The following is a 15,000-nucleotide window of genomic DNA, read 5'->3' as shown; positions in this document are numbered from 1 at the left end:
GTTATATAGCCGGGTGGGGAGGTGGAGAGTGTCACTGTTTTGGAGGGGCAGCCCCTTTTGGAGCTACGCCTCTTCCTCTACCCTGCCATTATTGCCCCTGTAGCCACACCTCTGGTAGCCCTGGGAAGGTGATTGCTGCGTGGGTCTCATGAAGGTAGAAGTGATTTACGGGATGGGAGTTTTTGCTCCTCTACGGTATTGGGAGTATCAAAAGGAGCCACGGGGAATGGGTGTCTGTAAGGTGCCCATCGCTTTGGCCGTGTCAGTGTCTTTCTTGGTTTTTTCTAGCATCTTGTTGACCTGAGGGCCAAATGGAGGCTGGCATTCAAAGGGTACATATAAGAGATGATGCCGGACATCTGGTTTATAACCAGACACGCACAGCCATGCATGGTGAGGCAGGAGGATGCTGGTGTTAATGCTGCAAGCAGCTGTGTGAGCGGCATCCAGCACACAACGGACGCTGGTGTTAGTGAGAATGTTTTCCTCTGCCACCAATCCCTGTCCCTTCTTGCGGTACTGCTCTGGGAGATGTTGGATGAGGTACGCCATCTGATCTCAATGGGCTCGGTTGTACCAGGATGGTAGGCCGATGGAGGTGATGATGCACCAAGGCGTACAGACTGTGCTGCTACCCTTGTGTCCCGGCATGAGTTTTCTTGCTCTCCTGATCTGGAGAGGGAGCATCACCTGTGCCTTGAGTGTTTGTGAGCTTTCGAGCTGTACGCGTGGGTAGAGAACCAGGAGGTAAGTGGCCTCGTATCTATGGAGGGTCATTAGGGGAGGCAATGTCTTATCAATGCTAAGTGTAACTACCCTTGCTTTAACTGGGCATTAAATATCTCAATGGCTGGTTTGAGGACCCCTTTGAGCATATGAGAGTACTGTAGAGAGTGTTGGGTGGAGGAGAGGGCCTCCATGAGGGAATCCTCCTCCTTCTACAGCACACGCATCTCACCATTGTGGACGGTAGCTGCCCTATGAAGGAGATCACGTTAAGAGGTGACGTCATCTGGGGTGAAGGCTTTGCAGGGTACATGTCTAGGTTTGTGGGTTCTGCATCATAATCACCCCAGGGATCTGGGTCCTGAGGGCGATGAGGAGGGTCACAGGGGTCCTAGGATAGCCTTGGACTGGCTCCACCACCCCCAGAATGTGAGGAACCCTGTGGTGAGTGTTGTTGGGAATCCACATGCAGTAAAGGAGAAAAAGTGGGAGAAAGGAGTGGAGGAGAAGGTCGAGCAGGAGGCAGTGGAGAGGTAGCCCTGTCATGCCTTTTGGGAGTGGGAGGCACAGGAGTGTTGGGGGCCTCCTCAGAAGACAATTTCCTAATATGAGGAACAGAGTCCTTCTGCAGCTGTGGAGGCTTCGCCAGGATCCGACCAGTGCCCAGCTGGGTGTGGATTCGCTGCTGCTTGGCATTGAGATGTTCCTGCAGCTGCTGGAGGATTGGTTGGTCGAAGTCATTAGAGGCAGCGGAGGACGCAGCAGTAGAAGACAGTCTAGAGGGAGCCAAAGAGGGTTTACGCCCAGACGGTGCCAAGCTCGATCTCGACTCCGAATGGTTTGGCTCCGAATACTTCAGAGTTGATGTCCTTTGGCTTTGAATGCTTCGGGTGGTATGTCTCTCCTCCGGACGCTTTGGGTCAACCCGCTTCGAGTCCAAGGGCAGGCAAGCCTGCGTCTTCCAGTCCGGCGCCGAAGCGGCTGTCGACACTCAAGGCTTCGAGGAGGACTTTCGCCCCGAGGTCGAAATGGGCGTCGGGCACAGCTCAGAATGGTGGTGTCGACCATGGCCAGAAGGTAGTGGTGCACTGGAGGCCTTAGAGGCGGCACAGGAGCTCGAGGATGGCACCTCCGTTTGTTGAGTAGAAGGGGTGCCTGTACTCGTTGTGATCTTTGGCAAACGCTGGGCCTGCGGAGGCTCTTCTGGTTCGATGTCCCCCTTGAAGTCAATGCTTTCTGGCGAAAAAGATACCTCGACTTCAACACCTGGAGCATCCAGTTGCTTGACATCCGACTATTCTCGCTCGCTGACGCGGTCCGATGTATTACCCTCCTCTTTCTGTGCATCATGGAGCCCGAGCCGATTCAGAGATCGCACTGGTACTGAGTGGTCTTCTTGTTTAGAAACACAAAATAAGCCAAACAGGAGTCTTCACGACGATCAGGAGACAAGCAAAGGCTGCAAACCTCGTGGAGATCCGTTCTCGGGTACTTGAAGTGGAAAACGGGGCAAAACAGAAATGGAGTCCTTTCCGTTATGAGGACATTCTTGACACAAATGACGGTAGTTGAGAGGTTGATGACCGACACAGAGTAGAAGACACACAACGGTGGAGCCCGATAAAGAGCGCGATTGTTTAAAAGAACTGACGAGAAACGTTCTCGAAGGCCCAGCGAGAACACCACACGGTGTCAAACCAGAGCTTACTTGACACATCTGAACCCGAATGCAGAGAAAAAACAATCTAACAATGGAGTCAATACCCATGTGCAATACCACTAATAGAATGAATTGCTGAGAGTGGTGAAGAACAAGGGATACGTCCCTCTTTAATGGCCTCATTTATCGAAACTGTCTTAACCTGTGAGTGGGCAAGGCCCCCTTATCTCGCAAAGGAAATATTAAGAGTACTAAGTTTAGATAGGCAGAACTGCCTACCTAAACGTACAACTGCAATGCCACTAATAGGTGGAGTCACTAGGTCCCATGACTCGATAAGACTTACTGCGAAGAAAAACAAGTTTTACACGTCAAAGCCCAACACTAAACGGCGGAAGTATGCAGAGCATGTGTATCTACAGCCACACATGCCATGAAAAGAAAGCACCTTTTCTCCATAGCGTCCATTTTCAGGTGTTTTTTTTCCATGCTGGCTTTTCCGTGCTGTTAGACAAACAAATATTGCCAATAGGTTTGACATTTGTAAGGGATGTGCATGTGCAACGGGCTCGCAAAACAAACGTTAAACCTATTGGCTTTGCCAATGCTTGTTTTATTTGCATTTTAGTACTTGTACTTTGGTTTTTCCCATTATAATGCAGGACTTCAAATACCAGAATGCAAAGAAAAACAAAGCTGAACTAATTACTTCCATTTGACATTACTACTCGAACACTCTATTCATCTTCAAAGGTTTGTTCTGTACCAACCTCACATTTTGGTGCCTAAGTGGTGCTTTACCACCAAAAACGTCTTCAGACCAGTCTGAGGGGCAGATTTACAAGCCACTTGCGCCACTTTTGCGTCACTTTTGCTTCACTTTCCCCATGTTAAGTGACGCAAAAGTGGCTTGTAAATCTGCCCGTAAATTCATAACCCTGTTTCCAACCGCATTCTAGCCAGAATGAACCTTAAACCCGCTCCCCCTGCCATTACTGGATTAGCTTCTAACTGTTGGTGAGACTGGTAATAAAGCTCAGTGGGTTAATGTACCTGGGACAGATAACCGTCTGCAGCTAGGTCGGAAGCTCGATTTTCCACATGGTCTATTCAGCCAATCATTTTTCTCAGGTGGGGGAAATAAATGCCTCTCTACGTTCAATAAAAATGCCACCCTTTATTTTAAACACCGAGGGGCTTATTTACAAGCCCCTTGCACCGACGCTACGTCACTTTTAATATGGAAAAAAAGTGACGAACCGAGGGCGCAAGGGGCTTGTAAATAAGCCCTGAGAGACCGAGCTACCAAGCACTTAGCATTTCCTAATTTAATACCTAAATGTACAGCCCCACAACCACAGAGTTGTTTCTTTGTGTGTGTTGTAATGATAATAGCTATTATTTTACTCAGTGGTACCGAGTAATCTGCTTCAGAATGATTAAAGTCCTCATGGGGTACGCGCGGACATCTGCAGCCGGTGCATGAACCCCCAGAGCTGTCTCCGACTGTCATCACTAGGGAGTGATTGGCTTCAGAACGATGAAATCCCTCAGTGGGGTACGCACGGACCTCTGCAGCCGGCGCATGAACCCCCTGAGCTGTCTCCGACGTCCCATCACTAGGGAGTTTTGTGTTTAAAGATGGCCGCTCCCTGAGGGAAGGAGCAGGGCGGCATCCTTTGGTGTGGGGACCCAGTAATTACCGGTAATGACAGGTGTGGGTGACACCCCTGACAGGACCGACTCTGCACGCACAAAGGGTATTAGTAACAGTTACAGATCCGGGGCGGCGCTGCGGGGGCATTCCTCGCCCCCGGGCCTGCGGGGGTCATTGCCATGGAGCCGGCGGCGCCCACAATAAACTCCTGTCAGGCCCTGTGTGCCGAGGCGTGTGTTCATCCGCGGTGACACCTCTCTCAGGCCTGGTACAGACAGCTCTGTGTACAGCTGCAGCGCGGGCACGTCCGTATGCGCGTGCACGGAAGCAGCGTGCGCCATGAAGCTGTGCGCTGAGACAGTCTTGCTAATGACCCTCAGACAGCAGGGCTCGGAAACAGTCTTTCAGGACAATATATGTTTTGGCGACGAAGAACCGAAAAGCCCAGCGCAATCAATGTGCCCATGATAGGGCCCGTGGGCTTTTAGTTAGCAAATCACTGCATTCTGCGACTTCTAGGCACTTGGAATCCTGGGAAGTGAGCGAGGTGTGCAGACAGAGCTGAAAGTCTGCGTTTATGTGCGTTGAAAGGGGAATGTGTCTTTGGGCGGGTAAACCGAGTTGTACGCCGAAGTTTAGTTAAGTGCGTTAGTTAAGTGGTCTGTGGATAATGTATGAGGCTGCTTTGATGGAAGTCATTGACTAGTGGCCAGCACGGCTAAAGCAGGCTTCTGTATTGTTCAGTGATTTATAATATTGAACAGTGGCCGACGACAACTCGCAACGGATCTGTGTGGACTGTCCTGATGCCTGCACAGAAATGTATTCCTGTTTGTTACGTCAGTGTGTGTATCTTGAAACAATGTGTTATGTGTGTGGCTGACACACTACTATTGATGAGGCAATTTTGAATGCGTTTAAGTAGAGGTGCGCATGCCGTGTTGTTTGGTTTTGTTGAGAGGATGCTGTGTGTATATGTGTGGCCTGAGACAGAAACGCCCTTGAGGGATGTATATCACAATATTGGAGTTGGCCTGCTGAAAACTCACATAAATAATAGTGGTCACCCCTATATTGTCAATGTCAGAATATATAGTAAAATGGAATATGTTACTTACCCTGTAAGCATCTATTCGTAGGTGTAGTGCTGTAGATTCATGTGCTTAGCATTCTGCTGCCATCTAGTGTTGGGCTCAGACGTCTGCAACTTGTTTTTCTTTGAAGAGGTCTTGAGTCACAAGGCATGGTGACTCCTACTGTAGTCTGTATTGCTCCACGTGTATTTATCTTACCAATATAGTGGGAGTCGATATTGTGGATGTCGATATTTCAACAACGATATCATGACACCCCATCATCCTTAAATCGCAAAGGACTACCTTTTGTCAAGCAAATGCCTGCTTTTCGACTGCGCCCCTACAAATCACCAATCTCACCCAAGGCCTTCCATCAAAAACCTTCCAACTAAATGAAGCCTTCCACTCAAAGAAAGCTTAATCTAGCTAGTCCTTCTTCCATTTCACATACTCCACAGGAAGTGTGTTACAGCTGTCTGCCCTTGAATGTGACAGGGTTTTGTGAATGTGTGTCAAGGCAGGTCTGTGTGTCAGTGAGTATGTGTGCCTGTGTGATGAGGCAGGGCGGTATGTGTAAGAGTTGGTCCAATCTATTCTGCCAAAGGATGACTTTTGAAAGTTGTGTTGACAAACTCAGCAGCTCAACAGACAGGTAGTTAAAGGGACTTTAGACAAGAAGTTCAGATCAGAGGTACTCAGATCCCCAGCTAACCCAGACGAATGCCATGTTACTGCTTAGGGCCAAAAGGTGTCAAGAAAGCCTGGAATGCGCTAAATAATTAAGGGCAGTTTAGTTGTTAGCAGTGCCTAATTTCAGCCGGTGGTTTCCGGTGCGCGGCACTGGCACTTAAATGTCAACACTGGCGCTTGTGACAGTCTGCCACAAGGTGGCACTCACTGGCTAATTTAGAGGTGACGACAATAACAGCCCATTACTAATTCAATATGCAATAAAAATGACTATTACCTGCCGCCCAAGCAATTCGTATAGCTTAGGGGGCCTGGAATAATCCAAACTGTCACACTTGTAGGAGTGTGATGGTCAGTTGTTGTGTTATCACTATCATTGGCAGCATGGCAGGGACAATGTGTGGTGCGAGCTGCAGTGGCCTCCCGACGAGAGCCCTGGCACGTATGTTTTTTACAAATGTAGAACTGGTTGTTAGGGCCATTTGACATTTCACCAAAAGCACTTGCCACCTTCACCCTTCACGGACCTTCTGTTGGGTATGTGAATTCAAAAGGAAAAACACTAATCATGGAACTATTAGTTTGCCACGATGTTAAGCGCACTCCATGTACCAGAATGCTCAGGGGCTGAGCAGCTGACAGTAATACACCACGTGGGTCTAACGACCAGATGGAGGCCACGCCCACCGGCAGCTAGTGGTCTTTCCTTCTAAGTTCCTCACCTTGAAGTACTTGTCGAGGACTTCACTGTAGTTGTTGCCCTTGGAGAGCCAGCCGTCTGGAATCACCTCAGCTTCCAGCCACTGAATGATGCGTTTCCGCAGCTCGTCCCGATCAGACTGGTAGCAGACAACTGCCAATCAGGGGAGAGGAGGAGAGAGTGTGAGCAAGAGATGTACAACTAGCAGGAGAGGAGGCGTATAGCAGCCAATCAAAGCACAGGAGGGAGCGTGTGAGCAAGAGATGTACAACTAGCAGGAGAGGAGGCATACAATAGCCAATCAGGGCACAGGAGGAGGGAGTGCGTGAAGCAAGGGATGTACAACTAGCAGGAGAGGAGATATACAATAGCCAATCAGGGCACAGGAGGAGGGAGTGCGTGAAGCAAGGGATGTACAACTAGCAGGAGAGGAGATATACAACAGCCAATCAGGGCACAGAAGGAGAGAGTGCGTGAAGTAAGAGATGTACAACTAGCAGGAGAGGAGATTTACAACAGCCAATCAGGGCACAGAAGGAGAGAATGCGCAAAGCAAGAGATGTACAACTAGCAGGAGAGGAGATATACAACAGCCAATCAGGGCACAGAAGGAGAGAGCACTGAGCCAGATCTTTACAACTCGAAGGAAAGGAGACAGTATGCAAGTTACAGATGCACACCATCAATCAAGGAAGAGATAAAGACTGGGTGCGAGCAAGAGGTTTACATGAGATGGAGAGAGTGTGTGATACAGAGATGCAGAGTTAATGATTAGTGGAGAAAAAGAGTAGGCATGTAAGCTGAAGTGATACAACCAACAAGTCGATGCAGAAACAAAACAGTAGGGAACAAGCAGTATTGAACCTAGAGGCACAGAACTACCAACCAGTGATCAGAGAAAGCAAGGGAGAGGGCATCAGGTGAAACAAAATGGTTACTTATCAATAGGAGTAGTTTTGCACCTTGAAGAATCTCCTGGATTCACATGCTGTGCATTATTCCGCCATCTAGTGGTTGAGTCCTGGAACTTTTGTTAGTCTTCTCTTCTGCTGGGTGCCGTTTGTGGCCATTTGGTGCTATGCCCATCCTCTTGTGACATCAGACGAGCACTACGGAAGCCTCTGTACGTAGTCGCACTCTTCAGATATTTTTCCCTTGGTGACCTTTGTTTTTGTTGGCTTCTTGATGATTTTAGGCAGGATTTTAACCCTCCTTGCAAACTCTCATTCTTTGGGAAGGTGGAGGGCTGCATGTGAATCCAGAAAATTGTTCAAGCTGAAAAACTACTCCTACTGGCGAGTAACCGTTTCGTTTTGAAGCATGAATCCTTTTCTGGATTCACATGCTGTGCATTGATTTTGTAGCTGTCTTCTGTTTTCTCCTGGAGGTGGTATTAAAATGAGGTTGAGTTTGCGAATACGTGTTTCAGTGCTCTGTCCCACTTGTGGGTCTTAATTTAACTGAATGTCCACGCAATAATGTTTTGTGAAGGTATGAACTGATGATCAGGTGGCTGCCATGCGTTTGCTGCTTATCGGCATGTTTGCAAGCAATGCTAAGGTGGCCCCTTTCTTCCTTGTGAATGAGCTCTAGGTCATGCCTTCAAATGCGTGCCTGCTTCCTGATAGCTGCTTTGTATTGTTTGCACTGTTCATCTTGCAATGGTGCCCTTTCTTACTGGTATTCGTTTGCGTGAATCAGCTAAGGATATAAAAAATTGGTTTCCCTTTCTGATCTCTGTAGTTCCTTCTAGGTGGTACATGACTGTCCTGCGGACATCCAACGTGTGTAGGACTCCTTCGGCGTACGTTTTTGGTTGTTGGAAGATCACTTGTTTGATTTATGTGGAACTGGGATATGACTTTAGGAAAAAAGTGTGGGTGTGTTCGCATGGCAACCCTGCCAGTGTGCATTTGTAGGTAGGTTTCCTGGATGGTTAGCTCTTGCAGTTCGCTCACCCTAGGTAGTGATGTGATCGCAATTGGAAAGGCAGTTTTTACGGTCAGGAACCGCAGTTGTGCCTTGTGCAGTGCCTCAAAGGGTGCCTTCTTTAGTTGTGTGCGGGTTAAGGTTCCACATTGGTGTCGGTGCAGACATGGGTGGGGCTAGTCTTGTTGCCCTTTCTAGAAACCTTTTAATCACTGGTGCCATGAAGATGCTTCTTCCTAGGTGTCCTTGTGTGTAGGCTACTATTGCTGCTAAGCCTTCTTTTAGTATGCCGTATGTTAGGTTGTCATCTAGCAGTTGTGTGAGGCATTATTTTACTGTTGTGCCTTCCATTCTGATGTGCAGTAGTTCTTTATCCCTGCACCGCAGAACTTCTCTCTGCCATTTTGCTGAGTAGCATCTTCTTGTACTCGGTCTTCTTGCCTCTTTTGGGATGTCCATGGACCGTTTTCAGGTGGCCAATCTCTATGACCTCAGGCACCAAGCTGCCAGACTCAAGGTATTTACTTACAGGTGGTGGACTCTTCCCCCTTGCATTGCAAGAAGGTCGTGCCTTGTCGGCAACCTTATAATGTTCCCTTGTGCCGTCTCCACCAGGTCCAAGAACCATGTTTGTCTTGTCCACTGAGGCACAATGAGGATCACAGTCATGTGCAACTGTCTGCACTTGCTCATGGCCCGGGGCATGAGAGGAATTGGTGGAAAAGCGTATGCAAACCTACCTGACCAGTCTACCGACAGGGCATTCCCCTTGGAGTGGTCGCGTGGGTGCTTCAATGCGAAGTCTTGGCATTTTTCGGTTTTCTGGTGTTGTGAAGAGGTCGATCTCTGGTGTGCCCAGGGCTGTGACGAGCTCCCAGAGCACCTGTCCATTTAGTTCCCATTCGTGTGATATGGAAGCTTGTCTGCTTAGTCTGTCTGCCACTTTGTTTTGTACTCCTGGCAGGTAGGTAAGGTTATTCTTCTTTGAATGGCCCATGTCCATATTTCCTGGGCTACTTTAGACAGCATGTGTGATTTTGTTCCTCCTTGTTTGTTCAGATAGAACATCATGGTTGTGTTGTCTGTTTGTATTTGTACGGTATTTTCCTTGACTAGAGTCTGAAAATCCTTTAGGACAGGAAGGCAGTCTTTAGTTCCAGGATATTTATGTGTGGGTTCACTTCCTACGCTCTCCACAGTCCTCTGATTTGTAACCCTCCCGTGTGTGCTTCCCAGGCCGTGTGGGATGCGCCCGTGGTAACTGTCACAGTTGGAGTTGGCTGTGTGAAGGGCTGGCCAACCATTATGTTATTTGTGTTCCACCACTTCATCTCTTTGCGCACTTTCTGAGTTACAACCACTAGATCCTCTGAACTCCCTCGTGCCAGTGACCACTGATTCTGGATCCACTCTTGGAGGGATCTTGTTTTTGCATGTAGTATAATTCGGATGCAGGAGGCCATCATTCCCATCTTTTTTCTTTGTCAGAAAGTGCCCCTTGTGGTAGCCGCCAGCTTTCTCTGTGATTGCTTGAACCCTCTTAAGGGTAGGGAATGCTTCTGCTTACACCATGTTGATACTTGCTCCTAGAAAGGTCTATTTCCCTTTGTAGATGATTTCTCTAGGTTGATTGGGAAACCTAGCCTGTGTATGATGGCCCTGACAGTTCTGACGTTCTTCTAGCATTGGTGGAAGGAGTTTGCTTTTACCAGGCAGTCGTCCAGCTTTGGGTATACATGAATCTCTTTCCTTCTTAGATAAGCTGCTACTGTGGCCAGGCATTTTCTGAATCCCTTTGGTGCTGACTAGATCCAGAAAGGGAGCACTTTGAATTGCTAATGGTTTTTGTTGCCGACAAACCACAGGTATTGCTTGTGGTTGATGGGTATCTGTAGGTAGGTGTCCTTTAAGTCTATAGTTGCCAGGTAATCCTTCTGCTGCAGCAATGGAAGCACCTCTTGTAGAGGGCACATCATGAACGTTTGTGCTTTCATGATTTTGTTTTATAAACAGGTCCAGAATTGGTCTGAGCGCCCTGTCTATCTTTGGGCTGCGGAAGCATGTAGAGTAGTTCCCTTGGTTGATTTTTGCTGATAGCACTCTGTCTATTGCCCCTTTTTCCAAAATACCCTGCATCTCGCATTCTGCCCCCCACTGGTGTTGTATGGAGTGGCAGCTGGCCTGCAGAGTTGTTTGGCTGAGGAGCTGGCTGCTCTGGAAGGAGATCCCTTCCTCTCGCTCTGCCACGAAAGGGCTGTTGTTGTGCTGTCTGCGGCTGCTACTGTTGCACCGCTGATTGTTGTTATCCAGTGAGGTGGTAGGGGGTCTGTGGTACGGTGCCCCCGAAGCTTCCCCTTCTGGCTGTTCTTCACTTGGAGGCTGCCCCTCCACATTGGTGGCCTCAAACCTGTAATGCTCTCATGGCCCTAGCTGAGTAATTGTCCTTCTTCAACTGCTGGAGTGTTTCATACATTGGGGTGCCGAATAGGCGTTCTCCAGGAAGGGGGTGTTAATGGTGCTTGCCTGCATCTCGCTTTTGAACCCTGACACCTGTAGCCAGGCGTGTCTTCTCAGTCTTGTGCCCATGAACCATCTGTCTACTGGCTGTGTCTGCGGCGTCAAGAATGGATTTCAGGCATGTGTTGGTAATGGTCTTACCATATTGCCTGCTTTTGGAACTGCTCTAGGAGCTGCTTTATAAATTCACCCATTTCTTCCCAGTGCTGATGGGCATACCAGTTTGGGAGGGCATTGGACTTCGTGATTCTCCACTGTGTGGCTGCTCCTCTCTACATTTCTTGTCCTACCATCTCCACACTCTTGCTCTCTGTCTCAGGTGGAGGGTGTGGAAGTGGAGAAGTTGGCTCTTTTCCTTGCTGTGACCACTATTATGGAGTCTACCACGGCATTCCCTCTAATGTACAGTGGGTCTCTGGAGGAGTGTTTATATTTTTTCTCAGCTCTCTGGGTCACTGCCTTGCAGGCTGCTGGCTCTCTGAAAGCCTACCTTCCTTGGTCCATGATGCTAGGTAGCATGGCGAAGTATGTGTTCCTGCCCTGTGAGGGCACAGGGGTTTCAAGGAAGAAGCATTTCTGTGCCTTCCCCTCTTCGAGTTATACTCTATATCTGATGCCAATTTCCAACTGAGTTGTATGTGGCGATATCATCTGAGGTTCTCTAAGGGTAGGAGCTGATTACCTCTTCGAGTGAGTCGTCTTCGATATCTTGCCTGTTGTCGACACTCTCAACGTCGGGGAAGAGTCTCTGGACAACGTTGAGCTCTTCGTCCTCGAAGAACATTTCCTGTTCTTATAGAGGCTCTGGTGCTTTTGGCGATTTTAGTTCGACCTCCTCCAACTCTTCCTGGCTCGGTTCCCTCGGAGGCTTTGAAGGGATTTAAAATTCCCGGAAGTAAGTGTGGAATTTTTTTTTCTTTTGCAAGATCGGTGCCATTTTGGCCTTGAAGCATCTTTTCTTTCTTTAGACCTCAAGCGCCTTTTCTTCGGCATAGATCGTGGTCAGCGTTCTTCTCTTCAGAGCAAGGACCTCAAGGTCTATCAGTTCCTTCAGTCACTCTTGCATGTCCTTTGACAACGAGCCTTTGTCCATGGGGCTCTTTGCGTTTTGACATTCCTTCGGTTGTCAAAGTACCTGAGAACTTTTTCGGGGGGTCTGCCTCCATAAATTTCTTTGAGGAACCAGGTGCCCTCTCAACAACCTCTCGCTCAACGTCTGACCCTTCGGCTTCAGCTGCTTCAGTGTCCGCGTTGTCCTCTTCCTCACTAGACAGCTCGAGGTCCCTTAGGGATGAGCTCTCTTTCTTCTGGGCCTGCAGGTGGCATAGTGCTCTTTCAGCTTGGCTCTAGTTATCAGCGTGTTTGGGATACACTCAGCGCACAGCTCGCAGCCGTCCTCGTCATGATCTCTGGTTAAGCAGAGGTTACAGACCTGATGGTTGTCATTCCAGGCAAACTTTTGGTGGCACTTGGGGCAGAACCTGAAGGGTGTGTTTGCATCAGTGAGTTCACAGTGCTGGTGGTGCATTCTCCGACTGTGTGGTCGCCCTACCACGTGTTGGCCCTATTTCAGAGTTAGTGTTTTTTGGTTCTTTGTCCTTTTTTCTTCCGCAGATCTTCACTCTCTGTCCTCGACGATTAGTCGAAGTTCTGGCTCTGTTCTTTGGTGTCTGCGTGCTTTGGTTGATGCTTCCAGACCCAATGGCGGAAAGAAGAATCTGACGATGGTGACCACGCTCAGATGCTTCTGGGGTGCACGTCTGACGTCACAAGAGAACGGGCATAGCACCAAATGTCCACATATGACGGCCAGTAGCACAAAAAAGTAAAAAGAGGGCAAATGAAAATTTCTGGACCCAACCACTAGATGGCGGAATAATGTACAGCATGTGAATTCAGAAAAGGATTCATGCTGCAAAAGAGCCAGTTACAAGTGCGTGGACTGCGACAGTGAAGTTGGTATGTTTTGGCTGTGTTTAGTGACATGTGGGACAGAGACTATTGCCTTGTTAGTCTCATGCATTGTGTGTGATGACGGCTGTCACTTCTAGCTGGACAGTAGAGATGACAGGACTGTGGTTGTACAAAGACTTGCGTGTGTCAGTTGCACATTTTGCCCTTATCTACAGAGGTCATGGATCGGAAATGGGTTATATGTTACTTTCATGTTCCTGTGGCGGGTGATGGCCCTTTGAACTTTACACATATGTAGAAATCATGCAGTTTACTACTGTGGTTAGCACATGTTTGTACATGTGTGCGCTTCTCACCTGGGGTGGCCACTGGCTTGTCGGATGTCTTCTCTGTAATTAAAAAGATGACAATTATAAATTCAGAAGTGCGGAAGGCCCACAATACCAATAGCATACATTTCATGTTTCGCATCACTTCCATCACATCTCTGTACACAGCGCCCTTGGTCACAGAGCTCTCAGTATACAGATTCCATGTGCGTAGCTCATACGGTCCAGACTTTGGTCCTTGCGGCCTGGCTCTGGTAGGCCTCCGTATAGTTGTAGGACTATGAGGACCAGAATAAGCAGACTCAATGAGGGACTCGTGCACGAAACCAGGAGACGTGAGAGCTCTGTGCACGGTATCCATAACCGCTGAGGGACTATGGACAGCCTTCGTCGGCCACCCAGTTGCTGATATTCTCATCAATAATCACCGGCTGCCATGTTGCAAAAACTGACTCCAGCATCGGTTCCAGTACAATCACCAACCAAAAAACCCAACTGCCTTTTACGCTTTTTAAATACACAAAGGGCCAAAATGAAAAGCAACATTACTGCGGGTAGAGAACTGACCGTCTTTTGCTGACACTACTCCCTGGTGCTGGGGCACCCTCTCCTTCAGCACACTAGTCATCTTCTGGCTGCTGTAGAAGCTCTTTCATGAATCACCCGTAGATATTTAAAGAACTACATTGATGGTTCTTCATGAATTACCAATCACTGCCTATTACAGCAGTGTGAGATCTGAGCCTGTAAGCTAAACTCTGCTGTCTGAGCCTGTAAACTAGGCTCTGCTGTCTGAGCCTCTATGCTCAATCTCTGCTGTCTCTTGTAAGATCAAGCTCTCCTGTCTGAGTCTCAAAGCTCAACCAATGCTGTCTGAGCTCTGCAGTCTCAGCCTGTAAGATCGAGCTTTGCTGTCTGAGCCTGTAAGATCGAGCTCCGCTGTCTGAGCCTGTAAGATCGAGCTCCGCTGTCTGAGCCTGTAAGATCAAGCTCTGCTGTCTGAGCCCGTAAGCTCGAGCTCCGCTGTCTAAGCGCATAAGATCGAGCTCTGCAGTCTAAGCCTGTAACATCCAGCTTTGCTGTCTGAGCCCATAAGATCGAGCTCTGCTGTCTGAGCCTGTAAGACCAAGTCTACCGTCTCAGCCTGTAAGATCGAGGTCTCTTATCTGAGCCTGTAAGACCAAGTCTGCTGTCTCAGCCTGTAAGACCAAGAATGCTGTCTGAGCCGGTAAGATCAAGCTCTCCTGTCTGAGCCTGTAAGATCAAGCTCTGCTGTCTGAGCCTGTATGCTCTGTCTCTGCTGTCTGAAACTAGAAGCTCAACGTTTGGTGTCTGAAATTGGAAGCGTGCGCTCCTGCTGTCGGAGCACGTACGTTTTTGTTTTCTCCGGAGTTTTATATAGCGCGAACTTGGTCCGAAGGTATCAGAGCACTTTACATGAGCACCAGTTGCATTACAGACAGACACATACATTTTTGTTAGGCACAGAGAGATTAAGTGATTTGCCCAGAATCACAGGATGTTGAGCGTCCCTACCGGGACTCAAACCTTGTTCCCTAGCGTGGAGGTCGACCACTCTAGGCGTAAGGCCGCATCCTCGCCATATCTAAGAGATGCTGGCTCAGCCTGCTGGATCAAGCCCTGTCTGAGCCTCTAAAAGCACTCTCTGCTGTCTCAGCCTGGGAGTCTGAGCTCTGCAGTCTGAGTCTGAAAGCTCGAGCTCTGCTGTCTGAGATTGTAAAATGAAGCTCTGCTCTCTGTTTTCACATTTTTCTCCCCTTGGTGACTCTCAGACTCATTTG

The 15,000-nt window shown here is 48.6% G+C and overlaps 1 protein-coding gene across 1 annotated transcript in view; it reads right to left on the bottom strand.

Moving 5' to 3' along the window:
* Positions 1-15,000, bottom strand: part of FSTL1 (follistatin like 1) — a 141,971-nt gene that overhangs the window by 41,635 nt on the left and 85,336 nt on the right. Inside the window, exons 5-6 of the mRNA XM_085621046.1 lie at positions 13,226-13,258; positions 6,532-6,662 (exon numbers count right to left, since the gene is read on the bottom strand). Coding sequence (XP_085477172.1) covers positions 6,532-6,662; positions 13,226-13,258 — 164 coding nt within the window. The remainder of the gene's footprint in view (positions 1-6,531; positions 6,663-13,225; positions 13,259-15,000) is intronic.

This window comes from Triturus cristatus, chromosome 8 (genome assembly GCF_964204655.1).
Source record: "Triturus cristatus chromosome 8, aTriCri1.1, whole genome shotgun sequence".
NCBI classification, from domain to species: Eukaryota; Metazoa; Chordata; class Amphibia; order Caudata; family Salamandridae; genus Triturus; species Triturus cristatus.
Note: the sequence above shows the minus strand (reverse complement) of the source record. Positions and strands in the feature narration are given on the sequence as shown.